The 27866-nt window shown below is 51.1% G+C and overlaps 1 protein-coding gene across 1 annotated transcript; it reads right to left on the bottom strand.

The window, feature by feature from the left end:
- Positions 1–135: 135 nt before the first annotated feature.
- Positions 136–27845, bottom strand: ABCF2 (ATP binding cassette subfamily F member 2). The gene is made up of 15 exons (XM_075917564.1): positions 27708–27845; positions 27319–27476; positions 23487–23699; positions 18797–18979; positions 18296–18467; positions 18026–18121; positions 12720–12822; positions 12420–12515; positions 12208–12327; positions 11652–11741; positions 11293–11403; positions 9717–9779; positions 8977–9105; positions 1016–1219; positions 136–722 (listed from the first exon to the last, which is right to left on the bottom strand). The coding sequence occupies exons 2-15, from the start codon at positions 27470–27472 to the stop codon at positions 585–587; spliced, it is 1872 nt and encodes a 623-aa protein (XP_075773679.1). The 5' UTR covers positions 27473–27476; positions 27708–27845; the 3' UTR covers positions 136–584.
- Between the last annotated feature and the right edge of the window lie 21 nt (positions 27846–27866).

The following is a 27866-nucleotide window of genomic DNA, read 5'->3' as shown; positions in this document are numbered from 1 at the left end:
GGCATTGTGTGCCATCAGGAAAGACAGCAGTATTTCCCTCCATCCATGGTGCTGAGGGGGCCCTGTATCATGCACTGAACCCAAGAAACTCAGCACCAGTTGAGACGGCACCTCGCAGGAGGCAGGAAAGCAGGAGACGGTTCTTCCCTCTTTATTGACTGATGGATTCCCAGGCAGATCTGGTAAATTACACTGTTAAATAATCATTAAAAACAAACCAAGGCCTGAGGAGTCTGAAGTGAAGTTTCTAAACTGAAGCGAAGTTGGTGAAGGGCAAGAAGCTGGGCAAGGGTCTCCACCTGTGCATCACTGCAAATCAGCTTCCCCGTGGCTATCAACCACGACTCCAGCCTGTTGCAAGGGAAGCTCCGGTGTAGGGACCCGTCCAGTGTGGGTATAGATTTGCCTGAGAGCAGCTTGTCCAGATGCTGCGATACAGGGAGGGCTGAGGAGAAGCGATACTGAGGCAACATTAAAAGAGAACCAGAGATAGCAGCAGAGTCCAATTCCAGTCAGGGGAGGGCAGGTCAGGTTGGCCGCTGTGTCAGTCTTGAGGGAGAGCACCTGACCGACCCCTCCAGCACTCACACGTTGTGGGTCTTTTTGGTGAGCTGGGGTTCCTCATCCACTAGTTTTGACTTGAGATGTTCTTTGTAAGCAAGAATGTCGCCCTGCCACTTGGTGATTGTCTGCTTCTCACAAACCCAGATCTCTTGGGCAACCTGGGAACACAGGAAGGTGGTCCTTAGTGCAGCTCTGCTAGAGGGGCCACCCCACACGGGGGCCCAGGATCCTTTGCCCCTTTTAGATAGGCAAGCAGGCGATGTTTTGGAGCAGCCAGCAGTTTCCTAACACAGCAACGTAGCTGTTCTGCCAGATTAGCAACGTTTGCCAGGCCACACGAGGTCCCTGAGGAATTCGTGCATCTCGCTGGCCATGCTGAATCTGGCAGAGAAGCGCCCACCGCTCCCAACTTACTGAGCAAAGCCCTTGGAAAGCCCCTTTCCCCTTTTACCTGCTGGATCAGCCTGAAGTCATGGCTGACAAGCATCATTCCCCCCTCAAACTCGTTGATGGCGTCTGCCAGAGCGTCTATTGTTTCTATGTCCAAGTGGTTGGTGGGTTCGTCCAGGAAGAGCATGTGGGGATTCTGCCAGGCCAGCCACGCAAAGCACACACGGCACTTCTGACCATCAGAGAGGTTCCGGATGGGGCTCACCTGCCAAACAAAGACCCTTCTTACAGCTCTGCCAAGGCACAGACTGTACTAGTTTCCAGAGACCGGTCCTCCCCACAAGAGTCAGGGTGGAGTTCTGCATGCTAGAACTTTAATTCTCCAGGGGCAACACCTCTACTGCTGCCTTGACTAACCCTTTCTCCACCACTGCACTGGGGTTCTGCAGAGTTCTGAAGCAGGAACAGGGATCAGTCAAAGATGCTGCCCATACTGGAAATCCCAGACACAGAATTAAGGTCACTAAGGGTGTTACTCACATCCTACCCATAAACCTACATTTTGCCCTCAGTTTCTGGATGTTTCTCCTAGAATGACAAGCAAGGAAAAAGTTAATTCCACAAAACTCAAAATAATTAATCACCAAGTCAGCTGGGAGGCAGAATCTCCCTCTCTGGAGATATTTAAGAACAGGTTAGATAGACATCTGTCAGGGATGGTGTAGACAGAGCTTGGTCCTGCCTTGAGGGCGGGGGGCTGGACTCGATGACCTCTCAAGGTCCCTTCCAGTCCTAGGATTCTATGATTTAAACCAGAAAAATGTGAATGATAACTAGGGATCATTTAAGAACACCTTAGTAGGTGCCCCAAAAGCCATAATCGCACCACTGAGAAAGGCAGCCAAGATGGTTTAAAACCTAACTGTGGTTTGGGGAGGGGGAAATGAAGGCAGCCATTTGGAAAAAAAAATATCAGGCTACTAGAATACATGGAACTGGAAGAGGTCAAGTTCAGCCCCCTGCCCTTACAGCAGGATCTAACACCATCTTAGATCATCTCTGACAGATGTCTGTCCAACCTGCTCCTTCCATATCTCCAGTGAGGGAGATTTCCAAACTCCCCCAGGCAACATATTACAGTGTTTAGGAAAAATTTCCTACCTGTCAGGGTGGTTAATGTTCAACCCAAACCTCCTTGGTGCAGTTTAAGCCCATTGCTTCTTATCCTATCCTCAGACACCAAGGAGAACAATTTCTCTCCCTCCTCCTTGTAACACCCTTTTAGATACATAAAGACTGCTATCATGTCCCCTCTCTCAGTCTTTACCTTTCCAATCTAGACAAGCCCAATTATTTCAGTCTTCCTTCATAGGTCATGTTTTCTAGGCCTTGAATCATTTTTGTTGCTCTTCTCCGGACCTTCTCCAATTTCTCCACATCTTTCTTGAAATGTGGTGCCCAAAACTGGACACAAGACTCCAAGTGATGCTAATCAGAGCAGAGCAGAGCTGAAGAATGACTTCTCGTTTCTTGCTCACAACACTCCTGTTAATGCATCCCAGAATCATGTTTGCTTTTTGCAACAGCGTCACATTGTTGACTCATATTTAGCTTGTGGTCCACTATGACTCCTCGATCCCTTTCTACAGGACTCCTTGCTAGACAGTTGCTTCCCATTCTGTGTGTGAGAAATGGACTTTTTCTTCCTAAGTGGAGCACTTTGCATTTGTCCTTATTAAACGTCATCCTATTTACCTCAAACCATTTCTCCATATCATTTTGAATTTTGATCCAATTCTCTAAAGTACTTACAACCCCTCCCAGCTTGGTATCACCTGCAAACATAATAAGTGTACGCTCTATGCCAATATCTAAATTGTTGATGAAGATATTGAGCAGAACCAGTCCCAAAACAGATCCCTGCGGAATTCCACTTGTTATACCTTTCCAGCAGGATTGTGAACCATTAACTCCTCTCTGAAAACGGTTATCCAGCAAGTTATGCACCCACCTTATAGTAGCCCCATCTAGGTTGTGTTTCCCTAATTTATTGACAAGCTCATGTGAGACCATCTCAAATACCTTACTAAAGCCTAGGTATACCACGTCCACCGCTTCTCCTTTATCCACAAGGCTTGTTATCCTATCAAAGAAAGCTATCAGATTGGTTTGACATGATTTGTTCTTTACAAATCCATGCTGGCTGTTCCCTATCACCTTATTATCTTCCAGATGTTTGCAGATGATTCCTTAATTACTTGTTCCATTATCTTTCCAGGCACAGAAGTTAAACTGACTGCTCTGTAGCTTCTTGGGTTGTTCTTATTTCCCTTTTTATAGATGGGCATTAGATTTGCCCTTTGCCAGTCTTCTGGAATCTCTCCTGTCTTCCTTGATTTTTCAAAGATGATAGCTAAAGGCTCAGATACGCAAGGAGCTAATAGAGAAGGTATTCTAGGATGTATTTCATCAGGCCCTGGTGACTTGCAGACATCTAACTTTTCCAAGTGATTTTTAACTTGTTCTTTTTCTATTTTATCTTGTAAACCTACCCCCTTCCCAATAGCATTCACTATCTTAGGCATTCCTTCATCAGACTTCTTGGTAGTGTTAATTTTTTTTTGATTTCATATTAAATAATCGTAAGCATTGTTCCTTGTTAATTATTCCTTGTTTTAATATATTTTCTTCCGTGCCTATGGACTATTTAAAATATAGATTTATATCATAGAATCCCAGGGCTGGAAGAGACCTCAGGAGGCTACTGAGTCCAGCTCCCTGCCCAATGCAGAACCCACCCCAACTAAACCATCCCAGCCAGGGCTTTGCCAAGCTAGGACTTAAAAGCCTCAAGGGACGGAGATTCCACTCCCTCGGTAGGCAATCCATTCCAGCACTTAGACACCCTCCTAGTGAAATTGTTTTTCCTAATATCCAACCTAGAGTTGAGAAGCCTCTCTCCATCCTCATTGGAACCTCCCTTCAGGAAGCTGAAGGCTGCTCTCAAATTCCCCCTCACTCTTCTCTTCTGCAGACTAAAGCCCAAATCCCTCAGCCTCTCCTCATAGGTCATGTGCTCCAGCCCCCTCATCATTTTGATTGCCCTCTGCTGGATAGTAATATATGGAGATATACCATCTCATAGAACTGGAAGGGACATTGAGAAGTCATTGAGTCCAGTCCCTGCCTGCATGGCAGGACTAAGTACCATCCCTGACAGATTTGCCCCAGATCCCTAGATGGCCCCTCAAGGATTGAACTCACAACCCTGGGTTTAGCAGGCCAATGCTCAAACCACTGAGCTATCCCTCCCCCACTCCTCTTTAAGGTGTCTACATCCTTTCTGTAGTGGGGTCTCTCCTACACCCTGTCTCTTGGTGCTGTCCCCTTTTTTCTCCTGCCCTGTCCCCCTGTTCCATCAGCACAAGACCCTCTCTCACCTCACCTTAGTTCTCACCTTGCCCCTTCCTTCACCTTCTGCCTTCCATGTGGAAAGCAGTTTAGGGGGCTGGAGCCAGGCTGCAGCCCTATTTTTAGTACCATGGTCTGGCCCTAGAAGCCCCAGCTGCTCCAGGGGCACAATCACATGCCAAGTCTGCAGCAGAGGTCACCTGTGGTGCTATTTTTTTAGTACCACAGTCCCGTCCCAGTGAGGCTGCCCCAAATGGAATGCGCCTCATGCAGCTGCCACTTCATTCCAGCAGAGCCGGGGCCACCTGCAGGAACCCAGACCACAGTACTAAAAACAGCCTTGTGGGCGATCTCCGCTCCAGTCCTGATACTTGCCGAGCCCAAGCATGCCCTGCCCTGCTCCTGCTGGGCCCCCCAAGCTGGCCCAGAGGAGGAGGCAGTGCTACTGGTCCAGGACCCAAGCAGCAGAGGCGGTGCTGTGGGGAGAAGGAGGGTAGGACAGAAGGAGGGGCGCATGCCACTGGAAGCTATCCTGGAGGCCCTACGCACCCTGCTGGGGGAGGGAAGGTGGTGTTGCACTGCGCCAGTGTCCCCATCAAGTAGTGAAATGTCCGGTGAGGTTTTCCGGGACATTTCACTACTTGATGGGGCACCTGGAGAGAGTATTTAAATTTAGGAGAGTCCCGGAAAAGTCAGGACGTATGGTCAGCATAACTATAGACCCCCAAATCAGGAAAGGAAGGTAGATGAAATGCTTCTGGAACAAGCAGAAGTCTCCAAGACACAAGAGTGGGTAGTTATGTACCCACATATTTGCTGGAAAAGTAAAATGACAAAATACACCATATCCATGGAATGTAATGGGGACAAATCTTTTGAGTTTGAGTTTGAGTGAGAAAGTAGCATTTTTAGACTTGATTCTGACCAGCAGAGAGGAACTAGTAGCAAGTCTGAAAACGAAAGGCAATTTGGAGGACAGAAATCATAAAATTGGAAGGAAAGGAAGGAAGAACAGCAGAATAAGGACAATGGACTTTACAAAAAGCAGACTTTAAATGAACTAGTAGAAAAGGCCTCATAGGAAGAAAACATCTGAGAAAAAAAAGTTCAGGAGATCCAAAACTCTCTCAAGCAGCAAGAGTAAAAAGACAGAACTATAAAATTATCTGCATGCAAAGGAAAGATAGGAAGACTAGTAAGATGCTAATGTGGGCTCCATCAGGAGCTTTTAATGACCTGGAAAATTAACAAGGAATCCTGCAAAAAGTGTAAACATGAACAAATTGCTAAAAAGAAACCAAAAAAACTAGCATAAGAGCATAAGGACAGCTAGTGAACGGAAGTGGCTAACTGGGCTGTTTTGCAATGGTGAGTGTGGCAGCTAGATATATTTAAGTGTTAAACTTGAACCCCAAAACACTGCCGTAAAAAACAAAATATAAAGGAATAAGCTTCAAGAGTAAAATGAGAATGCAGACAGAAGTCCAGCAGAAAAGTGGGGGGTTGCATAGACTATTCACTTAATCGATAAGGGTGCCTCCATCTTTAAATGTAGCTGCACTCAAGCAGTCTCCCACTAGCCCTGTGCTCCCTGCGGCGTTTCCAAATGGCAGCGCCGCATGAAGCCCAGAGTCAGGCTCCCCGCGGCATTTCCAAGTGGCAGTGCCACATGGTGGTTTGAAGTGCACCCTCTTCTTCCCTCTCCCCTTGCTGTCCAATAAGCCTATGCGATGAGCATTGGCTTATTGGACAGTGGACTAGTTGTTCACATCCCTACTGACAGCCTCCGTGTTCTGATGAGGATGGAAGTCTCAGGGAAGAAAAATATCCAACTGGAGCAGGGGGAAATGATCATAGTTGAGATCCCTCTTCCAGATGATGGAATTTTGTCCTCTCGCACCGAGAGTACCTCTCTCCAGGAAAGGGAAATCCAGTTATAAGGAAGAGAAGTATCAGAGGGGTAGCCGTGTTAGTCTGAATCTGCAAAAGCGATGAAGAGTCCCCTGGCACCTTACAGACTAACAGATTTATTGGAGCATAAGCACAAAAACACAATGGAATGAGGGTAATCAATGGAACAGTAATATCACAGTACAAAATATATCAGGACAGAACAGGTTGTGCTGGGGGGAGGGGAGCAGCACCATGTGAAAAAGCATAGAAGCAAGTGAAATAAAAATCTTAGAGCTAAACTGTACCCCAGAATCTCTATGGATAATAATTCCATGTTCTAAAAATAATATAGCAGTAGGGATAAGCAGGATAATGCTAGTGACGTGAAATGCTCAGGAAAATTACAGAGAGGCTGTGTCTACACTGGCATGAATTTCCAGAAATGCTTAAAACGGAATACTATTCCGTTTTCAGTTTTTCCGGAAAAGGAGCGTCTACATTGGCAGGCTGCTTTTCCGGAAAAGCATTTGTGGCCAATATAGACGTGCTTTTCCGGAAAAGAGCCCCGATCGCCATTTTCGTGATCGGGGCTTTTTTCCGGAAAAGACTACTGGGCTGTCTACACTGGCCCTTTTCCGGAACAGTGTTCCGGAATAAGGACTTATGCCTGAGCGGGAGCAGAATAGTTTTTCCGGAATAGCGGCTGATTTTGTACAGTAGAGCATCGTTGCTTTTCCAGAAATTCAAGGGCCAGTGTAGACAGCTCACAGCTTATTCCGGAAAAGCGGCTGATTTTCCGGAATAAGTGGCCCAGTGTAGACACAGCCAGAGGCTATAAAATAAAAAGCTCAATAATAATACGGGATTTCAGCTAATCTCAGGACGGGATGCAGCGATAAAGATTCTTGACACCTTAAATGACTGCTTCTTGGAGCATCTGGTTCGGGAACCCTCAAGGGGAGAGAGAATGTTTGATGCAGTCCAAAATGGAGCACAGGATCTGGTCTAAGATGTGAATGTACCTGGACCACTTGGAAATACTGACCATACTTTAAAGGAGAAACAACACAAAAACAAGGAGTTGGTTAAATTAAAAGCTACCCTCAAATTAAAAAACAAGAGAACCAAAGAAGTGTCACAGCGGCTAAACAAAGCAAAAGCAGCAGTGAGAGGCAAATGGGCATCCCTTTAGCCAGGGGTGGGAAACCTCCGGACGGGGGCTGGATGTGGCACCCAGCTTGCTTGGATCTAGCCCCTACGGCGCCACATTGGTGAGCCCATGCTGAAGCTCCAACCACCCACCTGCAGGGCTGGAGCACACAATCTACTAGTCTGGGCCCCCCAGGCTTTGACATGCGATGGGAATGTGGGGAGTTGTCTCTCTCCTTTTCAGTCAGGGGCCTCTCACTTTGCTTCTCACTTGCATGTGGCCCCCAACTGATTTTTCTGTGGGTCAGCAGCCTTTGACCCAAGAAAGGTTCCCCCCCTCTGCTTTAAGGAGTGGAAGTTAAATTCTAGTGAGGAAAAGAGAAAGGAGCATAAACTGTGGCAAATGCAGCGTAAAAACATAGTTAGGAAGGCCAAAGCAAGAATGTGAAGAACAACTAGCCACAATAATAGCAATTTTTTGTAATTATCTCAGAAACGGGAAGGCTGGCAAACCATCAGCGGGGCCACTGGACAATCTAGATGTTAAAGGAGCACTCGAGGATGATAAGGTCATTTCTGAGAAACTATACAAGTTCTTTCCATCAGTCTTCACGGTTGAGGATTTGAGGCAAATCGCAAAACCTGAGCCATGGTGCAGATCTGAGGAACTGTCCCAGGCTGAGACATCATTAGAGGAGGTTACGGAAACAACTGAGACATTAAACAGTAGTAGAGGACATTAAACATAAAATGGTAAGAGTCCAGAGGAGGGCAACAAGTATGATAAGGTCTAGAAAATCTGACCCAAGAGACAAGGTTTAGTCTTGAGAAGACAACAACAACAGAGGACTTAATCCACTGTTCACATCCATTAAAGGCAGGATAAGTAGTAACGACAATGGGATAGGAACTCTGGAAACAGCTGTTGAATCTCTATCATTGGAGGCTGATAAGCTGGCATTGGAGTAACATGCCAGAGACTCAGATTCCAAGGCCAGAAAGGCCCATCTTTTAGTTTGATGTCCTGTGTAACCAGCCATAGAACTGCCCCGAAGTAATGCCTGAGCAGATCTTTTGGGAAAACATCCAAGCGTGATTTTAAAAGTGGCCAGCAATGGAGAATCAGCTATGACCCTGGTAAATTGTTTGAATGATCAATTACCCACATTGGCAACATTTTCACCATGTTCTCCTGCCATGGGATCACATTCAACCTCTCTCTCCTTCACCAAAGACTCCAATTACTAAATATTTGTTCTCCTGGTAGCTATGTATGGATGAATCAAATCGCCATGTAACCTTTGTCAAACCAAATCAAGAGAGCTCTTTCACAAGGCCTGTTGAAAACAGCCTTTTTCAAATACCGAGAAGACTGCCAGACACAGGGGTTTGTGGCCTCCAAGCTACAAAGTGGTAGAGGGCTTGCACCTACATTCCCCAGTGTAGCATGCTGCCCAGTAACTTCAGCCGGCTGGCACGTGAGCAAAATTATTAGGGTGGCTCTGCACCCCTAATATCACACCAAAAGCAGGCCTGACGGAATAGATGCCAACTGCAGTCCACACCTACCTGCTGCTTCCCTGTCAGTCCATATCTGCCAATAATCTTCCTCATTTCCTCTTTTTCCTTGATCTCTGGGTAACACTTCATCATGTACTCCAGGGGCGAAAGATCCAAGTCCAACTGATCTTGCAAGTGCTAGGCAAAGAGAAGAGCAACTCCAGACCAGCACAAGTAGAGATCCCAGTCACTTGCTGGGAGCAAGTTCCTAGCCAGCAAGCCTCTCCCAGACCCCTCAACTTCTTTGCCTCTGTGGGTACCCCCTGGGGAGTGAGACACAGAACTGGAGATGCAACTCCTTCTCCAGATCATAGTGACCCTTAGTCACCAGCACCTCACAAGGTGTAAGGAAGCAGCCTTCAAATTTCAAGTTCTGCTGGAGAACAGTATGCTGTGTGCTGGACTACTCCAAGGGGCCAGAGACAAGACAGGCCCAGAGCAGCACGGTCACACCTCCTACACCTCCTAGCGGAAGCAGGGGTTGCCACCCAGCCACACCCAGGAGGAGGAGACAGGAGCTAGAGGGAAGTCCAGAGCCCTTTCACCGAGCAGCTGCTCTCCCCCATGTGTCACGGAGCAACACAGGGCTTGGAATGAGGCACCTCTTCCCCTGACGGCAGTAAACTAGAGACAGTTAGGTCAGGCTTGGGGGAGGAGTCTGGGGAAAAAACAGAAAGGAGACCCCTCTGTTCCCAGGTAGCTACCCCCAAGCAGCCTGTACCATTCCTCACTGCCCCTGCAGGGAATACCTGGTGGTATCGGCCGATTTTCACATGCGAGTGTTTACGAATCATCCCATCTGTGGGTAGGAGCTGGAAAGGAAAAAAAAGGCATTTCACAAAGGAATGGCAACCTATCCAATTGTCCCGCGTTCTCACTCACCCCAGCAGGTGGGAGACAATCAGGACTGCAGGTCTGCGTGGACCCAACACACTGACCTTGTTGCTTCATCCCTTCCCCAATCCTATTTTACAGAGATGATGCTTCTTGGGGTCAGTAAATGGATCATGTGTTCCAATAAATGGGTCTATACATGTATTCTAATTGTAAGCTCAACTTTGGGAAGTGGATACAAGTTTATACAATGTCACAACCTATCTAGAACAGAAAGTGTTGTTTGGATGAATTCAGTTGTGTCCCATCATGGCCAAACTGTAAACAAGAGAAGTGTGGAACTTAAAAAAAAAATAAAAAAAAATCAGCAAACCAAATTTGGTGTCAAATTAGGTCTCATTAGTGGGCAAAGCGCTATTCTACCCACCCCTTCACTTTTTGGAGTCTTTAAAAGAAAAGACGTTGGGGAGAAAATCAGATTACCACAATGGTGGTAGACTGAAAAACTCTCTATTCTTGGATCTGGACTTTTAATACTCCGGTCACCTGCAGAAGTGGGCTGTGTCCACGAAAGCTCATGATCCCATTGACATGTTTTAGTCTTTAAAGTGCTACCAGACCATTAATTGAAAAACTAGAGAAAGGCAAGGGGCCAGCTTCACCATCATGGCTGTGACTCCTGATATCTCCTGGGACCCTGCACCTTCATCATCCTAACCCTCAGTTACCCTGACAGGGTGAGACCAGAGACCTCACCAGTTCCACCAGAGCTCCAGCTAAATCCTAAATACCACTTGGGATGCGAGACTGTCATCACCCTCTCCCTTGTGCTCTTTTCCTCTTCCACCTTTTCTTATCCCTCCCCTTTTCCCCCTTCTGTTAAATACAAGGCTGAATAGTTTGCAACCTTGCTGTGAACTTAGACAAGGAAAAGGTAGCTAAGTGCAGTGCCCTGCGTAACCTGATGTTGGTACAAGTTTGATAAGTCTGGGGCAGCTGATCAGACCACAAGTTACAAGTGTAGAGACAGAAGCTGCACTTTTATCTTTGCTGTTCTTTTCTTCCCCCTTCTGTATGTGTCTTGTTTGGTTTTTAGGAAGTGGGGTTGGACTTTGAAATGTCACTTAACTACTTTCCTCTCTGGGGAAAGGTATAACCCACTTTAAAACCCATCTACAAGACTTGATATTTTAAATGCTCTGGGTCTTTTACCTACATCTTTAATCAAAAGATTAAAAGACATTAATCTGAGTGACACAGTACTAAGCAGGCTGAAACCTCTGTATACAAACCCCCAACCTTAGTTGAAACTGTTGATACTGAGCAATGACTGGGTCATGCTCACATCTTTGACTCTTTGGACCCACGTAGCATTGTAGATGGAACACAAAAGAGGTTCTGCACCAGAAAGTATTTCAGGCACTGCCCACCCCTGCAGGTGACACCAGGGCAGCAGACGAGAACAGGGAGAAAGCCATGCGGGACGCATACCTCTCCTGTGAGCAGTTTCAGCAGCGTTGACTTCCCAGCACCATTGGGTCCCACGAGTGCTACACGCGTGTCCAAGTCAATCCCAAATTCCAGGTTGTTATAGATGCAGGGCTGCAATCCACAGGGGAGAGCATGAGAGGAGTCACCCTGCTCCAAAGCATCTGTGAAGTTGTGATGAGCAGGCCTAGCTAGGGCACTTCGGATAAGTCTCACCTACAAGAGCTGAATCCCCTCTTCCCCCGCCCCCCCACCCCGTGCTACCAGCAGACTGGGAAGCTGGGCCAGTGACCTCAGGGCCCAAACAAGAGGCGGGAGGAATCCTCATGGGACTCAGGCAGGCACATGTGGGGAATACTTACCCCGTCCTTCGTGTACTTAAAGCTGACATTCTGAACCATGATGACAGGAGGGGGGATTTTCCCACATGATGGGAAGTAAAACGACAGAGTCTGGGAACAAAACACAACCCCACGTCAAGTGCCTGCAGTTTCAGCATAACTTGGCTTCCAAGCGTAAAGGAGCAGCCGCTTGCCTCCCTGGAGCCTGGACAGCACCCTGATACCAGGGAGCCGCAGGCACCAGGTCAAGCTCCTGCTTTCCCATTCTGCTTCCTGTGTGGGACGGGTGAGCTCATGTCTCTGCCCCACTGAAAACCTCTGGTGGAAGGGAGGGGGCTACCCCCAGCCACTCAGCACTCCTTGCTTTGCTTTGGGCCCCTGGCTTTTGACAAGCCTCCTCCCCCTCATTGGGAAAAGCAGCCCCCATGAACTCTCCTTTGGTCAATCTTCTGCCTGAGCTGCCTGCCCATTTACTGCACCTCTCCCGCCACTCCTTTTTCTGGGACGGATTATTTTTCCCAGCTGCGGCTCATTTACTTCTCCAGCCATAATGGACGGTCCTGCTTCCCCATCTTACCTTATCATTCACCACTCTCTCGGTTAGGCCGGAAGCCATCATTTTCTGAAGGGTCTTCTCTTTGCTTTGAGCCTGCCTGGCCAGCTTGGCACTGCCATGACCAAATCGTGCAATGTAATTCTGTAACGAGACAAGGGATTACCTTCTGGTAGCTGCAACAATGGGGTGCATGTGGGAGAAGATAGAGACCTGCAGTCCTGCCACATAGATACCTTCATGTGGGCAATCTGATCCTGCTCCCAGTGGAAACGCTTCATCTGATTTTCTTCCAGCTCCAGCCGTGTCTTCACGTACTGATCATAGTTCCCCTGAAGGGGGAGACCACAGATTGTGAGCCAGCTCTCAAAAGCTACACCCTTCCTGCACACAGCTGGCCAAGACTCTTGCAAGCAGGCGCTCTGTAGACTGCCCATCCTAGCAAGGGTTGTGTCTAGGATGGAGCCGGTGGCCTGAACAGGAGTTTCCTCCTCCCCTGGCCCAGGACTCGGGGCCAGGGTGTGACACCCACTCACCGTGTAGTACTTCAGTTTGCGGTTGTGCATGTGGATGATGTTGGTGCAGACACCGTTCAGGAAGTCCTGAGAGTGTGAGATCAGCACAAGGATCCGTTTGAACCTGCAGCATTACACAGAGTTATTAGTGGCCCGACTGGGATGAGACTCTTAGGCTGGAAATCCTGCCAGCGACGTGAAGGGGTTCATGTACACCAGAGGTCTCCAACCTTTACACACCCAAGATCGCTTTTTAAATCTCCGAACAGGCAAAGATCTACCACCCCGCCCCTTCCTTGAAGCCCCGCCCTCTCCATTCTCCTCCTGTCCATCACTTGCTATCTCCAGCCCTTACTTCACACTCTGATAAACAGTTTATTTTTAAATTATGCGATGTATAAAATTAAAATCACGTGTTTATAGTGCTGAAAGAAATGGTCTTTTTTATTCATGCTATTTCCATCTAAAATGAAGCATTTATAATTATACATTTTGTGGGGACAGAGTTCTGCGGCTGGGGGCAGGGGAGAGGGAACAGGGTGCTGGGAGGGCAGAGGACAGGGTTCTGCAGCAGGGGACAGAGTGCCAGTGGGGACAGGTTTCTGCAGATGGGGACAGGGGAGTGGGAACAGAATTCTGTGGCTGGGGACAGGGGAGTGGGGACAGAGTTCGGGGGCTGGGGACAGGAGAGTGGGGACAGAGCTAGGGGAGTGGGGTGCCAGTGGAGGCAGAGAGTCCCCTTTATCTGCCTCCTCCCAGGATTCCTCCTCCCCAGAGGGAAACCAGCACGTGCCTCCCCCACCCGCGGCACAAGGAAGCCCCCCGCACTCACGCGCCTGCCCCAGGACCGAACCCCCCCCCCCCCCCCCGGCGCAGGGAAACCCCACACACGCCTGCCCCCGGACCGACCCCCCCCCCCCCCCCCGGCACAGGGAAACCCCACACACGCCTGCCCCAGGACCGACCCCCCCCCCCCCCCGGCGCAGGGAAACCCCACACACGCCTGCCCCAGGACCGACCCCCCCCCCCCGGCGCAGGGAAACCCCACACACGCCTGCCCCAGGACCGACCCCCCCAGCGCAAGGAAACCCCACACACGCCTGCCCCAGGGCCGACACCCCCCGGCGCAGGGAAACCCCACCTGCGCCTGCCCCAGGGCCGACCCCCACCCCGCCCGACACAGGGAAACCGCGTGCGCGCGCGCGCCTCCCCCGGGGCCGACTCACCCCTCCCGTGCGGTGCAGGGAGCCGATGCTCCCTCCCGCAGTACACCCGGCAGAGCAGCTAGCGCACTTCCGGAATCGCCAGACGTGGCACTAAGCTGCGGGACTTCTGTCCATCCCCGGGAAGCCTACACTACCTCCATTTTCGTTGGAGGTAGGTAGTGGGGCTTCTCGGGGGTGGGAGGGAAATGGGAGCGGGGCGGACAGGACGCCTCGCGATTGACCGGTCGATTGCGATTGACCTGTTGGTGACCGCGGATGTACACTAAGAACCACTCTGGATTTCTTCCCACTGCAGACAAGGTGCTGCTGGGCCCAATCCCAGAAAGAACATGAGGACATAAGACCAGACATACTGGGTCAGACCAAAGGTCGATCTAGCCCATGAGTGGACAAAAGGGCCCCCATGGGCCAAATCCGGCCCACCAAGCAGGTGGATCCAGCGACTTCTTTGGAGGATAGGGACATAATTCAAAATGACCTTAGCAAGTTAGAGAAATGGTCAGAGGTAAACAGGATGAGGTTTAATAAAGAGAAATGCAAAGTGCTCCACTTAGGAAGGAACAATCAGTTCCATACATACAAGATGGGAAGCGACTGTCTAGGAAGGAGCATGGCAGAAAGGGATCTAGGGGTCATAGTGGACCACAAGTTGAATATGAGTCAACAGTGTGATGCTGTTGCAAAAAAAGCAAATATGATTCTAGGTTGTATCAACAGGTGTGTTGTAAGCAAAACTCGTGAAGTCATTCTGCCGCTCTACTCTGCACTAGTTAGGCCTCAGCTGGAGTACTGTGTCCAGTTCTGGGCGCCATATTTCAAGAAAGATGTGGAGAAATTGGAAAGGGTACAGAGAAGAGCGACAAGAATGATTAAAGGTCTAGAGAACATGACCTATGAAGCCAGGCTTCATGAACTGGGCTTGTTTAGTTTGGAAAAAAGAAGATTAAGGGGGGACATGAGAGCGGTTTTCAAATATCTAAAAGGGTGTCACAAGGAGGAAGGAGAAAATTTGTTCCTCTTGGTTTCTGAGGACAGGACAAGGAGTAATGGGCTTAAAGTGCAGCAGGGGAGGTTTAGATTGGACATTAGGAAAAAATTCCTAACTGTCAGGGTGGTCAAATATTGGAATAAATTGCCAAGGGAGGTGGTGGAATCTCCCTCTCTGGAGATATTTAAGAACAGGTTGGATAGACATCTGTCAGGGATGGTGTAGACGGAGCTTGGTCCTGCCTTGAGGGCGGGGGGCTGGACTCGATGACCTCTCGAGGTCCCTTCCAGTCCTATTATTCTATGATTCTATGAAGACCCTGCTGCTCCCCTGCCTCCATGCCAATCAGGGCCAATCATGCCAATCAGGGCCTGGGGGCAGGGGAAGATGCTTGAAGCTTCCTTTGCCCTGCCCTGGCCCTCGAGGAGCCTGCGGCACTTTGAAGTGCCGCACGCTGCTCCCAGGGCGGAAGCAGAGCAGAGGAGGCTCCCTGCGCTCCCCTGTCCCCAGACCCTGATTGGCCTGGGGGTAGGGGAGTGTGCCAAGCCTCTTCCAGGGCACGGGTGCCTAGTGGGATGGGAGGGCAAAGGGGCACCCCCAGCCCCAGACCAATTATGGTCTGGGGATGAGTAGCCCCATCCCTTCCTGTTTAGGCCCTGCCCCTTCCAGGGTGGCCCATGGCCACTTCACAAATTTTTGAAGTGGCCCCTGGGTAAAAATTATTGCCTACCCATGATCTAGCCCAATATCACGTCTGCCAACAGTGGCCAATGCCAGGTGCCCCAGGGGGAGAGAACACAACAGATAATCCTCACATGGTGCCTCTCCTGTCATCCACCTCCAGAGAAACAGAGGGATACCATTCCTACCCATCCTGGTTAATAGCCATCGATGGACCTAAGCTCTGTGAAACCATCTAGGTCTTTTTTGAACCATGTTAAAGTCCTAGCCTTCGCCACATCCTCTGGCAAGGAGTTCTACAGGTTGACTGTGCACTGAGTGGAAAAAAAAAAAAATCTTCCTTTGGTTTGTTTTAAACCTGCTGCCTATTAACTTCATTTGGTGACCCCTAGTTCTTTTATTGTGGAAATAAGTGAATAACTTTTCCTTATTCACCTTTTTCCATACCTGTCATGATTTTATCGACCTCTAGTATACCCTCCCTTAGTCTTCTCTTTTCTAAGCTGAAAAGTCCAAGATTTTTAATCTCTCTTTATATGGGACCCATTCCAAACTGCTAATCATTTTGTTGCCCTTTTCTGAACCTTTTCCAATGCCAATATATCTTTTTTGAGCTGAGGCGACCACATCTGCATGCAGTATTCAAGATGAGGGCATATCAGGGATTTATACAGAGGCAAGATATTTTGTCTTATTCTCTATCCCTTTTTTAAATGGCTACTAACATTGTTTGCTTTTTAGACTGCTGCTGCACACTGAGTGGATGTTTTCAGAGAACTATCCACAATGACTTTCCTGAGTAGTTGTATCAAAATTAGCCCCCATCATATTGTATGTATAGTTGGGATTATGTTTTCCACTGTGCATTATTTTACATTTATCAAACTTTCAATTTCATCTGCCATTTTGTTGCCCAACCACTTAGTTTTGTGAGATCTTTTTGAAGCTCTTCAGTCTGTTTTGGTATACAGGCAGTGACTGAGTTACACGGATCCGACTTATGTCGGATCCGCAGTTACGAACGGGGCTTTTCTCGCCCCAGAGGACGGGAGCGGCAGGACGCCCAGATGCGCCGCGGTCCGCCGCCCCCGTCCTCTGGGGCGAGAAAAGCTGCTCCCCGTCTCTCTGGTCTGCAGGGAGACGGGGAGCAAAGCCTTGGAGCACGCCCGCAGTGGGACAGCTGCGGCGCACGTGGACTGTCCCGCTGCCCGCTTGCTCTGCGGCTTTGCTCCGTGTCTCCCAGGTCAGCAGACCAGAGAGACGGAGCAAAGCCGTGGAGGACTTGGGCGGTCCCGCCACCCCCGTCTCCCTGGTCTGCTGGGGTGCAGCTAGTGCCCCCCCCAGCAGACCAGGCTTTTCTTGCCTACCCCTGGGGTAGAGCAGCTGGGGACTGCCGGGTTGGTCCCGCAGCGCCACTCCAGACCAACCCGGCAGCACCCCAGCTGCTCTGCCCCAGGCGTCCTGATTCCGCCGCTGCTGGTCAGTTTCAGCAGCGACTGAATCAGGACGCCTGGGGCAGAGCAGCTGGGGTGCTGCTGGGTTGCTCCAGTAGCGCCGAGGAGCCGCGCTACTGGAGCAACCCAGCAGCACCCCAGCAGCTCTGCCCCAGGCGTCCCCAAGTCAGCCGCTGCTGAAACTGATCAGCGGCTGACTACAGGAAGCCCGAGGCAGAGTTGCTCTGCCCCAGGCTTCCTGGAATCAGCCACTGATCAGTTTCAGCAGCAGCTGACTTGGGGACGCCTGGGTTTCTTAAGTTGAATCTGTATGTAAGTCAGAACTGGCGTCCAGATTCAGCCGCGATTGAAACTGATCAGTTTCAGCAGCGGCTGACGCCAGTTCCGACTTACATACAGATTCAACTTAAGAACAAACCTACAGTTCCTATCTTGTACATAACCCGGGGACTGCCTGTAATCTGCAAATTTTGCCACCTCCCTGTTTACCCCTTTCTCCAGTTCATATATAAATGGGTTGAATAGGATTGGTCCCAGGACAGCCCCTTGGGGGACCCCACTAGTTACCTCTTTCTTCTAGGAAACTTACCATTTATTCTTACCCTTTGTTTCTTGTCTTTGAACCAGTTATCAGGCCACGAAAGGACCTTCCCTTTTATCCCATGACAACTTAAAGGAGGATCCCTCACCACGACCCCACCACACACTTTGTGGAGGGAGGGCCTAGTCTGCTCCATGGGAAACACTAATTCAGTAATGCCTCCCAGTGAAAGCCCTTTTGGGCAGCGACTTTCCTACTGTTCATGCAGCAGCCAGCACTGGGGGCATCGGTGCAACTGCAAAGCAAACAGGTATGCTCGCAGGTGGCATGTACAGAACAGCTGTAAGGCCGTGATTGCTCTTGGGAGCAAGCTGCATTGGCATGCCTCAGCAGGTGTGCACAGACAGCAGAGCACAGCTGCCTCCAGCCACACTTACGTTTTCAGCTCCTCTTCCAGCCACACACAGGCATCCAAGTCCAGGTGGTTTGTGGGCTCATCCAGCAGCAGCATGAACGGTCGAATGAAGAGGGCTCTGCAGAGGCCAGAAGGAGAGAGGTAATGAAGGAAGATTTCTCCAAGCCCAATCTGGTCACTAGAGGTCCAGAAAGCAATTCCCACTACCTCCCCAGGGATTTGTGAATCCACTCTAACAGCCTGGAAGAGAAGAGGGGATCCCCAGGGAGGGAACACTTAATATAGCACTCACCTGGCAAGAGCCACCCTCATTCGCCAGCCCCCACTAAAATCTTTCAACTTCTTCCTCTGCATGGCCGGAGTGAAGCCCAAACCATACAGGATCCGTGAGGCCCGCACCTCTGCCTTATCAGCATCTAGCTCCTCCAGACGCTCATACAGTTCCATCAGCTTCTCACACTCCGCTGCAAGAGAAGACTCTGTCACTTAGTATTTGTGCCAGCGTTCCACCAATCCAAGTCCCCACCACGCTCTCACTCTCCACCCACATCCCTCATTACAGCTGCTGGGGACTACTTCTCTGTCCCCTGCCCCAATGAGGTGCAAGCTCCATTCTGGTTTGAATGCAAAGAGCCATGGTGTCACTGAAGAAGGAGCAGCGCTACCCAACAATCTTCAGCTAGAGCTGGGCAGGAAAGTCAGTCTTCATGCCCTGCGAAAGCTTTGGTGAAAAGCCTGAGAAAGAGGCTCTTTCCCGAGGGACCCCCCCATGGACCCCTCCCCAGAGCATTACCGTCCTCATGAGCCAGGCGCTCTGCCTCTCGCTCTAGCATGGCCCTCTCTGTATCCACCTCCATCACACACTGCAGCGGTGTCTTCTCGCTAGGGGGCATCTCCCGGGTCAGGTGATAGATGTCAATGTGCTCTGGGATTGGCACTTCACGCTTCCCGATAGCGGACAGCAGCATGGACTTTCCTAGGTATTAGCAGACAGGCAGACAAACACCTTCCTGTTATAGCTCGCACTGGAAGGGAGGGCAGGTTTCCCATGTGAATTACCAGAGCATCTAGGAGCCCTACTGTGCTAGGTGATATACAAACAGAACAGATAAACAGTTGTCCTGAGGGGCTCACAATTAGAGTGTACAGACAGGGGAGTAACAAGGGAATAAGGGGACACTACTGGCCAGCATGACAGACAGCGCTCTCCGCACACTAGTGGCCTTTCAAATTTTATGTAGACATCAGGGGAGAGTGTCACACTGGCTAATGAATATACATAATTCAAAGACGCTTTATGCAAAACAGGTTATGTAACATAAGAACGGCTAGACTGGGTCAGACCAAACGTCCATCTAGCCAAGTGTCCTGTCTGCCAACAGTGGCCAATACCAGATGCCCCAGAGGAAACATAGCAATCTACTGAATCTGTATATCTTCTTGTGCATGTATGTGAAGTCATAGGTATAAAGTGTGGCTCTGTTTACAATTCTAAAGGAGTTAATGAGGCCATCACTGATGCTCCAGAAACGTAACTCAGTACTCAAACTTGGTGAATAACTGTTTGTCATGTAAGCTCAAACTGTGCGAGGTCCTAGAAAGGCATGTGACTGCACTACCTAAAATCTATTTTGAATCTGATATTTTTCCATGGGGGTGCCGAACAAATGGGGAAAGCCTTCGGTCCTTTGTCTTCAGCTGGCCTTTGACACTGCTTGGCCCACCCTAAGAGGATACTTGGCAATGAAGAACTCTGAAAAGCTGTGGACACAGGCCAGAGTAAAGATCAATTCTGACTTGAAGCGCTTCACATAAGAACAGTTGTTTAGGATATGAATTTGCATGCAACAAGTTTCTTAGATTAGAACTAGCTGAATGGGTTTTTTTGTTCTTTTTAATTTATAACTTACTTTGATCTGTTTTCACTCGCCTCCACTTAAAAATGTTTTAAATATAAAAGTGGGATTTATTATCAAGCCATATGTAAATAATTGTTACCTGGGGGAGAGGGAGAAGCAACCACTGTGCATCTCACTTCCATCGATAAACTGTGTGGACATTATGAGCTTTCACTGAGTAAGAAGGATTTCTTTGGTGTTTTAGCCCCTTTTGGGGATGGGTTTCCGGATGATGAGCCCTCCTGGAATTGAACTCGGTCAGTGTCGCTCTGCAAAGGGGTGATAACTCCAAATCTGTGCCTTGTTTGGGGGAGACCAGAGGATCTGGTCCAGCAGGACAGGGTGGTAGGAGCCTCAGAGGGCGGAAAAGCAGGTTTCAGTTGCATGATCAGCAAGTCAGGGGACAACCCGAGGGGGACTTCTGTGATTGAACATGTCAGAGTCTGGAAAGTAACCAAGGAGATAGTTCTGCAGATATATACAGTACCACATGGGGAATTATTGGTTAAATTGGAAAAGATAGGGATTAATATGAAAGTTGAGAGGTGGATAAGCAACTGGTTAAAGGGGAGACTACAGCGGGTCATACTGAAAGGTGAACTGACAGGTTGGAGGAAGGTTACTAGCGGAGTTCCTCAGGGATCAGTTTTGGGGCCAATTTTATTTAATCTTTTTATTGCTGATCTTGGCACCAAAAGTGGAAGTGTCCTAATAAAATTTGCGGATGACACAAAGTTGGGAGCTATTGCCAATTCAGAAAAGGATCGGGATATCATACAGGAAGATCTTGTAAATTGGAGTGATAGCTGTGACGTAGTGGGGGTACCTGGCTGGTTTCTATGCTGCTGGCTCTGGGGTAACCCCCACTGGCTGCCGTGGGTACCAGGACCCAGCAAAACAGGATGAGTTACTATGCAAACCAGTATGGCCAGACACCCCCCATGGAGAGGAACAAAGGAAGGTGGAATGCTGCCCTGGCTGGGGGGCAGGGCTGGAAGAGAGTGAGTGGAGTGGCTGTCTGGGAGCATGGAGAAGACAGCCTAGGGAAAGGGGCTGGAGTTTAGGGGCCCAGTCTCCCCCCATCTCAAGGGGGCCTGAGGCATCCTAGCCCAGCTCTGGGACCAGATTACATCTGCGCTGTGCTGTATCCTGGAGAGGCAATAAACGTCCTCTATTCCACCGGCTGGTGCAGTCTATTTGTGCCATTTCGGGGTGCAGGAGACGGGGGACCCCCAACGCGCCGTCACAATAGCAATAGGATGAAATGTAATAGTGAGAAGTGTAAGGTTATGCATTTAGGGATTAACAACAAGAATTTTAGTTATAAGCTGGGGACACATCAGTTGGAAGTAACGGAGGAGGAGAAGGACCTCGGAGTCCTGGTTGATTATAGAATGACTATGAGTCGCCATTGTGACATGGCCGTGAAAAAGGCTAATATGGTCTTGGGATGTATTAGGCGAGGTATTTCCAGTAGCCATAAGAAGGTGTTAGTGCCATTATACAAGGCATTGGTGAGACCCCATTTGGAATACTGAGTGCAGTTCTGGTCTCCCATGTTTAAGAAGGATGAATTCAAACTGGAACAGGTACAAAGAAGGGCCATTAGGATGATCTGAGGAATAGAAAACCTGTCTTATGAAAGGAGACTCAAGGAACTTGGCTTGTTTACCTTAACCAAAAGAAGGCTGAGGGGGGACATGATTGCTCTCTTTAAATATATTAGAGGGATAAATACCAGGGAGGGAGAGGAATTATTTAAGCTTAATACCAATGTGGACACAAGAACAAATGGATATAAGCTGGCTAGTAGGAAGTTTAGACTTGAGATTAGACGAAGGTTTCTAACCATTAGAGGAGTGAGGTTCTGGAACTGCCTTCCAAGGGAAGTAGTGGGGGCAAAAGATCTAGCTGGCTTCAAGATTAAACTAGATGGGTTTATGAAGGGGATGGTTTGATGAGATAACATGATCTTGGTAATTAATTGACCATTCATTATCAGTGGTAAATAGGTCAATGGAGGGATGATAGGAGTTACTATGGAGAACTTTCTGGGTGTCTGGCTGATGAGTCTTGCCCACATGCTCAGGGTTTAGCTGATCGCCATATTTGGGGTCGGGAAGGAATTTTCCTCCAGGGTAGATTGGCAGAGGCCCTGGAGATTTTTCGCCTTCCTCTGTAGCATGGGGTACAGATCACAGCTAGAGGATTCTCTGCATCTTGGGGTCTTCAAAGTATTTGAAGGCTTCAATATCTGAGATATAGGTGAGGATTATTCTAGGAGGGGTGGGTGAGATTTTGTGGCCTGCACTGAGCAGGGGGTCAGACTAGATGATCATAATGGTCCCTTCTGACCTTAAAGTCTATGAGTCTATTTACAAGGAGTGTATCCCAAGCACGTGAGGAAGCTTAGGAGAAAGCACAAAGGTGGTAAAAAAATGTAAGTGGGCACTGAAAGGGTCATCAATTAATCAGAGGCAAACATCAAACAGAGAAATGATAGGTATGGCTGAGTTAAACGATGAACCTGGAAAGTGAAGACAAGCAGTTTATGTGAAAGATAATGGAGAGTGGGGAACCAGTGAACAGATTCAACAAGAGGACTGATGCAGACAAAATGATTGGCTTGGAAAGTTATAGGCTAGGGAAACTATCTTCGTAGCAGTAGCTTGAATGGGTATGAGTGAGGGCAAGATTGAATTTGTCAAGACCAGAGAGCCAGATGCGCCAGTAATCAAGGAGCAAGATGCGGGTTTGGAAGAGAATTGTAGTTGTGTGGACGAATAGACAGTATGTAGAAAGAAACCGACATTTAGATACAGCCTGTACATAAACACCTGAAGTAAGGTCCAGCCTGAATGTGATTCTCAGATTATGGGCATTAGTGACAGGCACGGGGTGGTGCTGTCCGTTGTGATCAGAAAAGACAGGTGATTAGGAGCGCTGTTTTGCTCATGTTAAGCTCAAGGTGATGGCTAGACATGCCCAAGGAGATGTCACAGAGAAAGACTGAGTTTTTGGCTCAGACAGAGGGAGAAGAGCCTGGAGTAGAGAGGTGAATCCGCCACAAAGACAGCAGCTGAATTTGTGTTTGCATATGGAATGAGGTGAGGGGCGAGAAGAGGGACCAAGAACAGAGTTCTGTGGAAACCCAGAATCACTGGAAGGCCAATGAGGTGAATCCTCTATTAAAGAGGCAGGCATAGCATCAGGAGAGGACAGAGTCACAGAAGCGAAGAATTTCAAAAAGGAAACCATGGTCATCATCATCTTTCGGCCCTGGGACACAGACGCTGCTAAATACACAACCCAAAGCTGCAGTGCAAATACATCTTGCTCCCTTCTCTGTTTTACTTCCCCATGTATCTCCCTGGGGTGTAGGCAGATGCCTGATGTGTTTTGCTGCACTGCCTAAATTGAGACTCAACTGGGTTTTACTTGCCAGAGAGAGGAGCCCCCCGAGTATCACTGAGGTTTTGCATATTGCTGCTCCCCATCAATCCACTGTTCCCCAGGAGTGTCATTTCCCCAAGCCAGCACCAAGAAGCTCTCTCCCTTATGCACACAGCACCCCCGCAATCTCACCTATCCCATTGAGCCCGATAAGTCCATAGCGACGCCCTGAGTTCAGCTCGAGTTTGGTGTCGCTCAGTAGCTCCTGGCCGTGGAAGGTCAGCGAGAGGTTAATGATGTGCACATCGGTGCTGTTGGGGTGGGAGGCCAGCACCCCAGTGACAGCACGGGCAGCTGCTTTCTTCAGCTCAAAGTCTTCCAGCTCCTTTGTTAAAGCATCTAATTCTGCGTGAGGAGACAACCAGAAGACAAGAAGTAACCCTGACCTTGACCATAGCAGCCCTTGACCTCCCCCACAATTATATGGGGCTCTGCCCCAGCACTGTTACCCAAGATAGGAAGCAGCTCGATTGCCCAGCTAAGCAGGCAGAGTCACCACAATTAGTGCAGTTTCAATTGCTGAAATAATTCATCCAATGGGACTGAAGCAAGCAAATAAATTGGCATGAGTGAGTAATAAGTGATGTCCCAGTGAGCCTCTGCCTGAAGCACCATAGGGGCAGTGTGTGTAGTCGATTAATCAATAAGCAAAAACTTATAGGTAAAATGCTATAGATTACATGCATCCCACCCCGCCAGAAATTTTTTTAGCAGGCTAGCCAGCAGCCCAGCTTAGTCCTGGCTCACACTAGGTCCAGGACCTACCCCCACTGCAGCTCTGCATTCAAAGCATATTAGGAGCCAGGCATGCAAGCAGCCTGGCTCAGTTCCAGCTCATGCTGGGTCGGGGAGCTCAGCCCTCCCGCACTGCTGGCCTCTGTATCAGAGGGAGCAGTGCGGGGCAACAGGCAGCCAGTCTGTGATGCAAACGACTAGTCGCCTATCCAATAAGCAAATGCTTATCAGATCAACTAGCCAACTAGCACGTAGACTTTTCCCACCCCTTCCTGCCTCTATTAGAAAGAGGCAGCAAGGGGAGGGAGAAAGAGGAGGGGGAACTTCAAAGCAGCAGTGTTGCACCGTAACCCAAGATTCCATGTGGCACTGAGGGCAATTGATAGGGCAGCTCTGCCTTTGAATAGTCAATGCAAATTGCATCCAGTATTCAATTAGCAAATTAATCAAAATTTTACATCTTATCTGTGAGGGGAGCTAGTTTTTAAACTGGCTCCCATCGCAGCCCAGCTCCTGCCTGGAGCCCTGTGCTGCTGCCTCTCATTGGCAGCAGCATGGAGTGGCAGAGGGCGGGTCGGAGCGGAGTGGCTGCCAGCCCCACCCCCGGGGGACTACAGAATAGCTGAGTAAGCAATAAGAATTCATGAGGTTAATTGACTATTCAATTAACCAATATTTAACATCCCTATTGTGTGGATATCAGGCTTTTCTAATGTTCCAGTTTTTCAACTGTCAGCAAAATCAGTAGGGCCTTCCCATTGGCACCCAGAACATTCCCTGAAGTTTTGGAATGATCAGATGTGGTCTTCAAAGTTACCACATTCCAGACAGACATGCACCATCAAGCATTAGGTTTCATTTTGCTTGGTCAATCAGTCAGAGAAAAGGTGGGAGGAGGAAGAGACTGGAGAGGAAGTAACTTGCCCAAGATCATAGCGTAAGTCAGTGCCAGAGTTAGTAATATAACCCAAGTCTCTCATGCCCTAGTTTAATACCCTGGTACCTCTAACAGATTTATTTCCCCAGAATCTCTTTGCCTGGTACACAGATGTTGGACTATCCTAGACAGCTATACAGAAAAGTTGAATCCTTTACAAGTAGAACATTACTCCAGGGGATTCCAGCCCTGAGGAACCACAACAGTCTAGCACACAGAACTGTAGTTAGGTCATTTTAATGCCTGGGGTGAGCAAGCACACTTGTGCCCCCTGCCATTTTTTCTGTCATTTTCCTGCCCCTACAGCTTTGCACCCTGGGCAGTTGCCCTGCCAATCCTACCATGGTTACAGCCCTGCTGGCATGCCACCTCTAGAACAATCCTGTTTCCCCCTGGTCCACCACCCACTGTAAAGACAACACATTACAGCAAAGTCAGGAATTTCCCTCAGAGAGGAAACAGGGCAATACCAGACCAATGATTCCTATTAGAAGGGTTTCCAGCATCAAAAAATTCACTAGTCATAGTGTGCTAGGTATGTCCCAGAAAAAGAGTCACACACCCCTCAGGTGTACGCCAACAGAGTGAAAATAAGGCGGTTCCAATAGTGGCAGAGAATGCTTAGGCAGCAGTGTGCTATGCAAGGCTACAATATATCTGCTTCTCTGGCATGCTGCCACAACAGCACCACTGACTGCTATTCTGCTAGGTTTTAAGGGCAGAGAACGGTCATACTAGGACAGGGCAGGAGGAGTTGTAGCTTTGCTTGTGAGTGACACGTCCACGTACTGCACCCTGCTCACTGTCCTAGGGAATGGGGGACTCTCTCCCGGCCCCGGATGGTGGTTGGGGTATTACTCAGGGTGCAGCACGAGCCGAGGATCAGAGAGATTCTCACGGAGGGGTCTAACCTAGCCCAGCGCCTTTGCTATCTAGCGGCCTGCGCCGCTGGGGATGCCCCCGAGACAGACACGCGTGGGGCACACAGGACACAGCGCGGGGGGGCTCTGCCCGTCCCCCGCCCCCGGGGCCTGCGCCGCTGGGGATGCCCCCGAGACAGACACGCGTGGGGCACACAGGACACAGCGCGGGGGGGCTCTGCCCGCCCCCCGCCCCCGGGGCCTGCGCCGCTGGGGATGCCCCCGAGACAGACACGCGTGGGGCACACAGGACACAGCGCGGGGGGGCTCTGCCCGTCCCCCGCCCCCGGGGCCTGCGCCGCTGGGGATGCCCCCGAGACAGACACGCGTGGGGCGCACAGGACACAGCGCGGGGGGGCTCTGCCCGTCCCCCGCCCCCGGGGCCTGCGCCGCTGGGGATGCCCCCGAGACAGACACGCGTGGGGCACACAGGACACAGCGCGGGGGGGCTCTGCCCGTCCCCCGCCCCCGGGGCCTGCGCCGCTGGGGATGCCCCCGAGACAGACACGCGTGGGGCACACAGGACACAGCGCGGGGGGGCTCTGCCCGCCCCCCACCCCCGGGGCCTGCGCCGCTGGGGATGCCCCCGAGACAGACACGCGTGGGGCACACAGGACACAGCGCGGGGGGGCTCTGCCCGTCCCCCGCCCCCGGGGCCTGCGCCGCTGGGGATGCCCCCGAGACAGACACGCGTGGGGCGCACAGGACACAGCGCGGGGGGGCTCTGCCCGTCCCCCGCCCCCGGGGCCTGCGCCGCTGGGGATGCCCCCGGGACAGACACGCGTGGGGCGCACAGGACACAGCGCGGGGGGGCTCTGCCCGTCCCCCGCCCCCGGGGCCTGCGCCGCTGGGGATGCCCCCGGGACAGACACGCGTGGGGCGCACAGAACACAGCGCGGGGGGGCTCTGCCCGTCCCCCGCCCCCGGGGCCTGCGCCGCTGGGGATGCCCCCGGGACAGACACGCGTGGGGCACACAGGACACAGCGCGGGGGGGCTCTGCCCGCCCCCCGCCCCCGGGACCTGCGCCGCTGGGGATGCCCCCGAGACAGACACGCGTGGGGCACACAGGACACAGCGCGGGGGGGCTCTGCCCGTCCCCCGCCCCCGGGGCCTGCGCCGCTGGGGATGCCCCCGAGACAGACACGCGTGGGGCACACAGGACACAGCGCGGGGGGGCTCTGCCCGTCCCCCGCCCCCGGGGCCTGCGCCGCTGGGGATGCCCCCGGGACAGACACGCGTGGGGCGCACAGGACACAGCGCGGGGGGGCTCTGCCCGCCCCCCGCCCCCGGGGCCTGAGCCAGCGGCCGGGAGAGCCCGGGCGGCGCGGCCCCTGCGCAGACCAGACACGCGGGGGGGGGCCCTCTCCTCACCGGAGCCCTCCGTCCCGTTGAGCTCCTCGCTCCGCGCCTCCCGCGGCTCCGCCTCGGCATCGCCGTTCTCCTCCGGGCCCCGCCGCGGCCGCTGCCGCGCCTTGGCCGCCTCCTTCTTCTTCGCCGCCTTCTTCTTGGCCAGGTCGGAGGGCATGGCGCTGCGGGGAGAGCGCAGGCGCGTCAGCCGGGGGGCCCCGGGCCCGCGCGCCCCCCGGGCCCCGCCCCCCGCAGCCTCAGGCCCCGCCCCCCGCGCCCCCCAGCCTCCGGCCCCCGCGCACCCCCCCAACCCCCGGCCCCCGCCGCCTCCGGCCCCGCCCCCCGCGCGCCCCCCAGCGTCCGGCCCCGCCCCCCGCGCGCCCCCCAGCCTCCGGCCGCCGCGCGCCCCTCACCACCGCCGCCAACCGCCCGGCTCCTCCGCGCTTTTCCGGCTGTCGCAACAGAACAGCTGCTACCGCGTGCGCATGCTCCGCCCCCTCCGCCCTCCCGCCAATCGCCACGCGAAACGTCACACTCGCCGGGTCCCACGGCACTCTGGGAAACGCAGCCGG

Source organism: Pelodiscus sinensis, unplaced genomic scaffold (genome assembly GCF_049634645.1).
Source record: "Pelodiscus sinensis isolate JC-2024 unplaced genomic scaffold, ASM4963464v1 ctg63, whole genome shotgun sequence".
Classification (NCBI taxonomy): domain Eukaryota; kingdom Metazoa; phylum Chordata; order Testudines; family Trionychidae; genus Pelodiscus; species Pelodiscus sinensis.
Note: the sequence above shows the minus strand (reverse complement) of the source record. Positions and strands in the feature narration are given on the sequence as shown.